General features: G+C 56.6%; 1 protein-coding gene across 2 annotated transcripts; it reads left to right on the top strand.

Annotated features, from left to right (window-relative positions):
• Positions 1 to 682: 682 nt before the first annotated feature.
• FANCG (FA complementation group G) lies at positions 683 to 9,781 on the top strand. 2 transcript variants are annotated; one of them, XM_027447003.3, is made up of 14 exons: positions 683 to 840; positions 926 to 1,013; positions 2,132 to 2,263; positions 2,880 to 3,073; positions 4,021 to 4,174; positions 5,128 to 5,258; positions 5,719 to 5,865; positions 6,652 to 6,812; positions 7,058 to 7,124; positions 7,568 to 7,905; positions 8,050 to 8,105; positions 8,653 to 8,790; positions 9,155 to 9,287; positions 9,500 to 9,781. In XM_027447003.3, the coding sequence occupies exons 1-14, from the start codon at positions 754 to 756 to the stop codon at positions 9,615 to 9,617; spliced, it is 1,944 nt and encodes a 647-aa protein (XP_027302804.2). In that variant the 5' UTR covers positions 683 to 753; the 3' UTR covers positions 9,618 to 9,781. The 2 variants fall into 2 exon arrangements, with proteins under 2 accessions (XP_027302804.2, XP_071887497.1); XM_072031396.1 differs by lacking the exon at positions 4,021 to 4,174 and having other exon boundaries at positions 5,136 to 5,258.
• The last annotated feature ends 535 nt before the right edge of the window (positions 9,782 to 10,316 follow it).

Raw genomic sequence — 10,316 nt, 5'->3', positions numbered from 1 at the left:
CCTGAGCTCTGTTTATTTTATTTAATTTTTATTTTGTTGAGTGGAAGTGCACAAAGCTCTGTGGGGTAGCCCTGGGGGCAGTGATTCCATGTTTTATTTCTGGTCTGTGTGTCCCCTGGCTAAGTGTGCCATCCTCAGGGGAGAAGTTTCCACCCTCTGCTCCTCAAAGCCATTTTGTTTAGTGGCATGCCCTGCTTGGCAGTGGCTCCCTGCCTGTCTGTGCAGGAGGGCAGCTCTGCCACCATACTTCCTCATCCCTCCTTGGTGGGCCAGGCCCAGCGGGCAGTGAGGGAATTTTTTGTGTCCAGCTTGTGCTTAGTGCAAAACCAGCCATGGAGGGGAAAGCACCTTGGGGGGCTCCCTGTGCCCTGCTGCTGGCAGCATGGGGGCTGTGCTTTGGGGGCACCATGTCTTGGGATGTGCCCCTTCCCTGCAGCCAGTTCCCGTGCCCCTTTCCCCACCCCATCCCCGTCTCTCTGTCCCTCAGCGCCCCGGGGCTTTTTCCCCACAGAAAGCACCACAACACATAGAGCCGGGAAGGCGAAGCTCGCCAGCTGCGAGTTTTGGACCTTCCCGGCCGCCATCCCCCCCTTCTCCGTGCACTTTCAGCCGTTGCCCTGGCAACGGCGGCTTCCCGCCCGCCCCGCCGACCAATGGGACGGCGGGGCGGGCGGGCGGCGGCCAATCAGAGGAAGGCGGGAAGGCGGACGGCGGGCGCCGCCATGATGGGGCCGTAGGGCGGCGGCGGCGGCCATGAAGCGGCAGCGGGGGGCGGCCCCGGAGCCCGGCTGCCTCCGCGCCTGGGCGGCCGAGAGCGAGGCCCTGGCAGGGCGATGGCGGGTGCGGAGCCTCCCTCCCCGCTCCCCCGGGGCTGTTCCCGGGCCGGCTGCGGCGTGAGGGCAGCGGGTGAGTGCGTCCCTTGCAGGCAGCGCGGCGCGCCGGGCCCCGAGGTGCTGAGGCGGCGGCGAGGCAGCAGCGAGGAGCCTTCGGGGAGCTGCTGCTGCGGATGAGGGGTGAGTGGAGGGCCCGGCCACCGGCTTCTTGGTGGCTGCGGGCACGAATTGCGTGGGGTGGAAGCGCCGGTCCTCAGGGCTGCAGAATCACAATCGTTAACGTTGGAAAAGCCCTTCAAGATCATCTGGTCCAACTACCACCACTGTCACCCCACCCACTAAACCCTGTCCCCAAGCACCACGTCCAGCCTTTCCTTGAACACCCCCAGGGATGGTGACACCACCACCTCCCTGGGAAACCCGTCCCAGTGCCTGACTGCTCTTTCTGAGCAGAAATGTCTCCTCATTGCCAACCTGAACCTCCCCTGTCACTACTTGAGGCCATTCCCTCTAGTCCTGTCGCTAGTTATCTGTGAGAAGAGGCTGACCCCCAGCTCCCCACAGCTTCCTTTCAGGTAGCTGTAGAGAGCCACAAGCTCTGCCCTGAGCCTCCTCTTCTCCAGACTGAACAACCCTAGTTCCCTCAGCCGATTACAGGATTTGTGCAGACTCTTCACCAGCTTCATAGCCCTTCTCTGGATATGCTCCAGGGCCTTAACACCCTGGGGGATGCAGCTGGGCTTTGGGGTGCCAGGAAAAGGTGAGCAAGCTGTTCCCTGTGAAGCTGCAGGACTGGGCTGCTTGTCACCGTGCTGCACTGAGGAGAGCTGTAACTGGGCCAGGGAGGAGTCCTGAGTGGAGAGAACGGTGCTCTAAGGACCACTTACAGAGCATCGCAGGGACTGGATTGTCCTGTGGTGGTGCCTGGGGAGACACAACACAGGAAACCTGTGCAAGGGGATAGATCTGTGCTGGAAGAGGGTAGGCTGCTGGTGTGGTGTTCTCTTGGATGTGCTGGAGGGTCTCTGGCCTGGAGAACTGCAAAACTTGGCTAGCAGAGAAATGGATGGCTAAATCAGTATTGGCACCTGGAGAGGTGGGTGACACCTGCTGTCACTCTGGGTAGTGCAGTCCCCAGGCTGTAAAATCTCACAACAATAATGCCAACAAAAAAACCTTGATAGGAAACTTCTGTTGTCACAGAGCAGGATGATAATACATCAGCATGGATGGCTGTAGGGTTTCTTCAAGCCATATCCAAGCAGCTCAATTTCTTGTCGAACTGGCTTTGATTACAGGGCTGCCAGCTGCCCTCCCCACCTTGCCTCTGGAGCTCACCGTCCTGTACAACTCCCTGCTCTTTGTTTTGGGAACATCAGACCGTGTTATCGAAGGAGAAGCAGAAGGAATACGCCAGGGGCTGCTCAGGGGTAAGGAGAACAATCTCTGCTTTGGTGATGTCCCGCAACTGGCCAGAGGAGGGGGAACTGTGAACGAGGAAGGCTGGATCTGCCAGGAATGGAGGAGGTGGAGCTGCTCCTGGGGGGGGGTGATGCACAGCTGCGTGGCCTTCAGCCTGCTGCGGAAGGGCAGAAAGCTTTAAGGGAAATGAGAGTTTTCAAGGCATAAAGTGCCAAGTCTCTAGCAAAGTTGTAGTGTCAGTAGAAACTAAGTGGTTTTAATAATTATGCTGTGAGAAAACTCACTGAAAAAGGCTGTAAGTTGGAGAGGGATCTGCAGTGTTGGTGTGTGTTTGTTTGTGGGCAAATGTCCTCAGGACGACTTAGCAAAACACAGGTGTCTCCTGTGTGTGCAGTCATTAACTCTGCTGTCCAAGAGCTTGGTTCCTGTGCTGCTCCTGTAGCCTGGGCAAACCCACAACCTCCTCCCATTTCTTGCTGCAAGGAACCCTTGCTTGCTTCAGCCTTTCTCTCCCTCTTGGGACGACGTCTGTTACAGAGCACTAACTTGTCTTACGCCTGGTTTCTTTTTTGCTGTTTTTCTGTGTTTGTCTTGCTTTTAATTTTCGGCTTCCCTTTCTTCCAGTTCTGGAGGCTTGTGGAAGCTCTGGGCAGGACCTCAGCACAGAGGAGCTGTGGCAGAAGGTGCTGCAGGAGGTGACCGATGAGACGCTGCGGGCCCCCCTGCACCGACTGGGGGCCCTGCAGGCAGCGTGGTGGCTGGCCGCCAGCCGCCTGCGAAGTGTTGCCGGCCTCTTCCAGCTCCTGAGCAGCGCTGAGGTAACTGTGCATGTGTGGGTGCTGTTCCAGCGTGCCACCCCTACAGCTCTAGTGTGCATTAGTCATCTTCTCTTAGCCTTGGGGGATCCTTGAGCTGGCTGCCCCTCATTATCCTGCTGGTCTTGTTGCCTCCTTCACTCTGCAGCTGGCATCTGAAGCTTTTCTGGGCAAGTCAGGTGTTCTGCACCTGTGAGTGGGCATGAGCCAGCTCACCGTGCCTCAGAGGGATGGTGCCTGACTTGTTTCTGCTGCCAGCAGCCCTGTTTAGTCTGGTGGATGAGAAGCACTTGTATTTAGCCTTCTTGCTGTCACTGTGAGTTTCCACGCGGTCACAGTGTGTGCCCTACCTATATCTGTGCAGACCCAAATAAATACCTGCCAGTTTGCTAAAGAACGCAGAGCTGACATAAATATTTTATTTGTCATAAATCCCACTCTGCAAAATGTTTCCGTAGTGTTTGGAGATCTGAGTGCTTCCCAGCTGGTGTGAGTAATCCTCTGCCTGGCATCCACACAGCCCCGCTGCGTCTGTGGGTCCTGGAATAGCTCCCACGTGCTGCGGCCCTGGACCTTGGGGTGCTGAGCCAGGTGGCTGGGGCCGGCTGGAAGGGGCTGCAGGTGGACGTGCGGCCTCTGCGGGGAGCAAGCTGTGGATGGTGGGACAGAGAGAAACCTTTCCTGCTGATAGGGGAGCATCTTTTCAAATGCCCTCAGGCAGCAGCCAGGTCTGCCTTGCTGGGTGTCCCCCAAGCTGAGGACAGCTCACTCTGAGGTGGCGGGGTGCTGCCTGGGGTCAGCAGTCACACTGAGGAGGTGGTAGGACCTTGCTCCCCAGCACAGAGAGCGCTGTGAAGGGTTTGGTGGGAGTTCTCTTCCCCTGTGCCCTGGGATCATTGTTTCCTGCTCCCCCTCAGTGTTCCCTGCTCTATCTTTCGGTGTGCTCACAGGATCTGGGGAGAGTTCCCTGCAGCGTTGGGGAGAATGAGCTCCTTGCTCTCCTCAAGGCATGGAAGGTGCCGGCAGAGGTGGCTTCCATGTCCCTTGTACAGAGCGCTGAGGACTTGAAGGAGACCCTGTGCACTGCAGCAGCCTTCCTGCAAGGTTTGTGGGGACGTTCGCGTCCCTGCCACTCCTTCCCCTAGTCTCTTGTCCCAGGGCCCCCTCTCCCTGCTGTTGTCCCTGTTGCTCTTTCCAAGTAAACCAGCTGTTGGGCTTTTCAGGGCTCTTCTGTAGGAAAAGGACCTGGGCTGAGCCTTTGGGTCTCAGTTTTGTCGTTTGGTGTCCAAATTGCTTCTCTGCTTTTTTCCCAGCTAAGTCTCTGTGCTGTCACTGGGTATTCTCTGCACATCTGTGATGAGCTTTATGTTGGTGTTGGGGCCCTCCAGTGATCTCTTAGAAAGTGGAAGCCTGGCAGAAGAGGATTGTCCTTTCTTCTGTCTGTCTTTTGGTGCCTGCCTGTTTGCGAACACATTGTTCCTGCTGGATTACAGTGCAGTGGGAGCCCCGCAAAGCTGTTGTGCAGCCTTGTAGCCTGCTATTGCAGCACGTGATTGATCTCATCTGACTGCTGAGTTCTGTTCTGGCCAAGCTTTTTGCTCACTCGCTGTCCTGCCAACAGCTGCAGGGCAGCCAGCGCTGCCTTGCTGTGTTTGGTCTGACACGGGGCCTTTGTGTGTGTAGGGAGAGCAGGAGATGCTGCACACAGACCTCTCAAAAGTCTCTCAGGAGGTAATAGTGCTCCCAGCAGGGAGGTGACAAATCTGAAGGTGTCATAGGCAGGCATCTTGGTATCTGGGCTTGGAAACTGCTATTATTTCTGCTGGATACTTCCACACAGAGTGTCATTTTTCTGTCAAACAAAAGATCCCAGTGGCAGCAGGAGGGAAAGGGCACGTTGGGGCGTAGCGTGGCCTGAGCCATGGGCCTGGTCCCCTTGTGGGGGGCTGTGGGATCCCCTGGGAGGGGTAGAGGTGAGGGGGATCTACCTGTGCTTGTTCAGGGGCGAGGCTGGGTGGGAAGGGGAGCTGCAAAGCTGAGGTGTTGGTCTGTCCTAGGGCTACAGGAGATGGAGGCCGGGAACCTCCCTGCTGCCCTGTCCCTTCTCCAAGAGGCTGCAGGAGGATTGTGCTCCAAGAGGGTCCTGGCCCAGATCTACACCTGCCTCGGCTGCTGCGCTCGGCAAATGGTAATGGCCAAACCTCTGCCCTGCTGGCAGGAGAGGGGAAACAGCAAAGAGCTGCATGGGGAGGCTCAGGCTGTCTGCACTGCCTCTGTGTAGTCCTAGGCTGCTGCAAGATGAGGTGTGGAGCAGAAGTTACCCTTGTGGCCCCATTCTCCTTGGGCAGCTGCAAAACCCAGGCAGGGATTTTGTCTGAGCATAAAGGGTTGATATAAAGAGGCTCAAAAATCAGTCCCAGGGAGGGAGGGAGGCTGAAGTGCTGCAGCCTGGTGATACGAGTGTGCTGCCTTGTAGCATTGGGTGAGTTCTGTGAGGGAGCCTGGCAGTGCAGAGGGGCTGGGAATCGCTGGGATATCCTGTATGAGCCTGCTGCCCTTGCTTAGGGGGATCTCTGGAGTAGCAGAGCAGAATGGTAAAGGCATCAGCAAGATGTCCTTGAAACTTCCATCTCTTCCCATCTACCTAGGGCAAGCCTCAGACAGCTCTTCAGCACCTGAAGCGGGCCCTCCAGGTGGACTTCCAGTGCCTTCCTGCCCTGTACCACGTGGCAGCAGTGTACCAGGAGCTGGGGGAGACGGACGTGGAGCTGCAGGCCCTGGGTCTGCTCTATGAGGTTTGTCTGTTTTCTGTTCTGCTGCTGCAGGCTAGTTTTTTGCCCAGCAGACCCTGCAAAGAGCTTCAAGCAGGCTTCTGCCTTCTAGGGGGCTGGTTTACTCTGCTGTTTTTTCAGCAGTGGGCAGGAAGGAGCCCGCTTCACTTGGTCAGGAACCCCTGCTCACACCTGGCTGTTGGATGTAGCAAGACCTCCGAGTCCCAGTTTGTGTTCTCAGTGGCTTGGGAGAAGAGGCTGTGCTCTAGTGCCAGAGAGTATCACTCTTTCAATAAAGCAGCTAGTAAAGACGCCTTCACGAGACATATTGTGGCTGTGAGAGAGTGTTGTTAGCCCTAGCAGCCTTGGTCTGTCTGGGAGGAGCAGCTCACAGCAGGAAACACTGAGTTGGCTCTTCAGATGTTTGAAATGCCTAACAGACAAACAGCTGCAGAGAGCGAGCTCTCATTACCAATGGCCCAAGATCTGGTCTAACCAGGTCTGTGGCTGCGATGGGAGGTGCTGTTCCAGGCAGCTCAGAGCACCTTCAGCCCAAAATCGGAGGCACAGCATCCTCTGGGTGGTCTTGCACATCTCCTGATGCTGTGCCTCTGTGATTCTGGTTTGCTCTTCCATTTTACTGGAAATGGCTGTGCTGTAATGAGTAAGAGCAGCGTGGTTGTGCTTGTAGGGTACATACAGCCCTTCTACTTGTCTTGGTGCATCTGCAGATGCCAAAAACAAGTGATTGCAGCTGCTCAGGACTCGAGCAGGGTTGTGCTAACCATATTTTCTGTTCCTGTTTCACAGGCTTTGGAAAAGAAACCTCCGTCAGCTGCTTCCTCCAGTCCGTATTTCCTAATCCGAACAGAGCTCCTCGTCCACACACCAATCCACACTTCTCTCCTTCGCCATCGGCAGCCCTCTGAAGTGAAGTACCTGCTGGCACAGCGGTGTCTTCAGGAGGGGAGGTAACAGCTGCCTCCATTCTGCTTGCAACACACTGTTTGTTTCGGATCTGTGGTTATTCTCCATACCCCTGGAAGCGGCTCAGTTCAGTGCTGCTGTTAGAGGTCTGCTGAAGTGGTGGGGCTTGTAACCAGAGCGAGTACAGTGTGGGGAGCGCCTGCAGGCTGGTGATTCAGGTTCAGCCTGGATGTTGGCACTTCTTGGGCTCACCCTGCTCTTCCTACCATGTGTCCTGTCCCTATTGCAGGGTGGCTGATGCAGTGGAGCATTACCTGGATTTTTTGGCTGTGCTTCAGGAGGGGCTGCAGCAACAGGCAGGTATCTTGGTGAAGAGTTCCCTTGGAAATTTGGTAGGTGAGGTTCGGATCCCCATCCTGAGACATGGGCCTGAGCTTTGTACCTGGACTCCAGGCTTCAGTGTCTAGTTTGAGATGTGAAGGAGATGAGCAGGGGGCGTGCACCTGCGGCATGTCTGCCTTTGGACTCACGCCAGTGACCACTTGCCACTGCTGTCTGGGGAAAAAGCTTCCCTTTAAACCGTGGGGAGCAGCTGTTGGCCTGGTTTTGGATGGCCTTTAGGAGCAGCGTTTCACCTTCTTGGATGTTGAGCTGTTGCTGCTTCGCAGCCTCCTCCAACAGGCTCCAATGTCTGTGGGAAATGGTCTGAGCGTTGCTGGGTAGCAGCTCCGGGTTCCCAGTAAGCGCAGGGAAGGATGCGCTGCAGCTCTGTCTGAGCACTGCCATCACTTCTCCCCAGGTGCCCCTGGATGGTGGCTCAGCTCTGCCCAGAATCCCTGAGGCATTCCTGGAAGCAGCATCTGCCTTGCAGCAGGACGGGAGGCACCGGGATGCCATAACGGTGTGCGAGGAGGTCATCAGCCGGACAAATGACCTGATCCCACGGATGTTACAAGTTGAGGAGGGGCTGGAGCAGCCAGAGAGCCCCTCACCTGGCACAGGGCTGGCCGGGGGGCTCCTGTCCCGGAAGAAGGAGAGTCTGCACTGCCTCACCTGGAGAGCAGCTGCCTACCTGCACCAGGGCTGGGCGTGGGTCAAGCTGGGCGAGAACAAGGAGGCCGTAACGCAGTTCAGCAGGTGACGAAGTCCCCCAGGAACCCAGCAGGCAGCAATAGCTGGTGTGGGCAGAGCGCAAATCGGCGTGGGGGCTGATGTGACAGCCTGCAGCTGACTTCCCAGCCCAGGCACGGTGCTGAAGTTCATCTGTCCTCCCACCTGCAGGTGCCTCAGCGAGCTCTTGCGGTTCCCCCTTTGTGGGCCTGGTGCAGAACCGACAGGTGAGGCTGTCCGCAGCCGTGTGCTTGGCAGTGGCGGGGAAAGGAGCGGGGCTGTGGTCCCACTGCCACCTCTGGCAGGAGGCTCTTGTCCCGGTGTGCTGAGCTCTGTGCCACGCTGGGCCTCTGAAGGGATGGGCTGGTTGGGCTGGGGCAGGGTTTGCCCTCAGCTCTGCCTCCTTCCCTGCTAGGTGACATGAAGTGGTTGTGACCTGGAAAGCTTCTCAATTTGGGATTCCAGGGAGTAGATTTTCACCAGTTTTTGCAAATAAGCAGCCAGAGGCCAGGCTGCTGCCTGCTGAGGTTGATGTTGAGCTGCAGGCTTGTGACGTACTGAGCTCTTGGTGTATTTTTTGCTCATTCCCTCTGCTGCCTCCTTGCCTCTCCCAGCCTGGCAGCCAGAAGCTGAGCTCCGCCACGAGATGTTTGTGGAGCTGGCACACGAACAGCCTGAGTAGACGTGTGGCCTGTTTTACCACTACCCTGGGGTGTGGGGGCAGTGTCTGGAGGGCGCTGTCTGCAGGTGTGCGTGTTTTTCTTTTCGTGACAGGGAATCTCCTGGCAGAGGTGGAGGTTCTCCAGAAGATCAGGTTGCTTTCCCTCATCGGGCGAGGTACGCAGTTCCTGGAGCTGGGGAAGCACAAGGAGGCCTTGCTGGATTTCTATTACGGCTTGCAGGTCTTGCCAGGTGAGAGGCTTTTTCTGTGCTGCTTGGAGGGTTCACCCATGGGCACCCGGACCAGCACCTTCTGCTCAGTGCTCCATCAGTGCTGAAAAACTGTAGGGATGTGAGCTTTATCAGGGTCTGCCACGTCTGCTGCTCCCAGTCCTGACCGAGGTTCCCCCCCAGAGCCTTGCACTGGGGCTGCAGGCCTGCTTGCAGACAAAACCCGGGCCCCAGCAGAGGAGGGGCTGGCTGTGCCGCAGGGCTGATGTCATCTGCCTTGGCTTCTGTCCTGGCTGCCAGCCCCGGGGCTGATTAGAGCCCGTGATGCAGCCGGGAAAAGTCCTCCCCCATTACACCACCTCTCCTCCCCTGACGTGTCTCGCAGGTGACCCAACTGCTGCCTCTTATCTGGTGCAAGCCCTGTGGAAGCTGAACCGAAAGCAGGAGGCGGCCGCTCAGTGGCAGAAGCACTTGGCGAGGCCCATGGGGGAAGACGGGCAGCAGGAAGGGCAGGGAAGGTGCGTTGTGGGGCGTTTGGGATGTCCAACAGCTGCAAACAAGAGCTGCAGAAGTGCACAGCCCGTGCTTTGAACTTGGGGCCGTTTATCTCTTCCTGCAGCTTGAGTGTGTCAGAGGAGCTCCCCCGTTGTCTTTGACAGGAGGGGTGAACGTCCTAGTAACACCAGGGGAATACCACAGACCTTATTGCTGCAACACCCTTCTTTTTCAGGCCCTTCCCTTTGTACCTGGTTTCGTGTGTGCAGCAGGCGGCCTTCCCGCAGAGGGAATCTCTTGCTGGCAGCATACAGGATTACATCGGGACCACGAGCCCGCATCCCTGCAGCTAACCCAGCCCCGTCCTCATCACACACACTGGGGTCTCCCTGCACTGGAATGACACTGGGACTCCCCCAGGACTCAGAACTGCTCTTGGGTGGAGCTGGGTTTCCCAAAAGACAGAACAGATTCCCTTTTCTAATAAATTTTATAATAAAGCCTCACATTTATTCAATTTATGTTTTTTCTCTTTTTTTTTTTTTCTGTGCCCTCTTTCCTCCAGCAATTCAGAGCCCTTGAATTGCTGCTGTGTGCGTTGTCTTTCTACTCGCCCTCAGTGAATGTCCTCTGCCCATGCTGTCCCAGCCTTGGGTGAACCTTGTCTCTCACAAGCCTAAAAAAAAGGTTGAAAACAACTTTTTGGTGCCCAACACGACGAGGCCCTGAATGTATCGCCTCAATAACTAGGTCGGTGCTGATGAGGCAAGAACTTGGCCTCGACCCGAAGTAGGCTGCGCGGTGAAACTGCGCTCCTGGAAGAGGTTAAATTCAGTGGGGTCCCACTCCTCTGTGCTCAGGTTGTTCTTCTTCACTCCCACCTTACTTCAGCCCTAAAAAAAATGAATTAGGCACAGGAGCACGGGTAATTAATAATTAATTTATTCATAAGCACCTGCAGGAAAACAAGGGAGTGGCTGGCTGGGAGCAAGCGTCAGCAGTGCTTGGTGTTCTCCGAGGTAATCGGAGAGAGCTCACCATCCACAGAGCCC

This window comes from Anas platyrhynchos, chromosome Z (genome assembly GCF_047663525.1).
Source record: "Anas platyrhynchos isolate ZD024472 breed Pekin duck chromosome Z, IASCAAS_PekinDuck_T2T, whole genome shotgun sequence".
Taxonomy (NCBI): Eukaryota; Metazoa; Chordata; class Aves; order Anseriformes; family Anatidae; genus Anas; species Anas platyrhynchos.
This window is presented reverse-complemented; position numbering and strand designations above follow the sequence as displayed.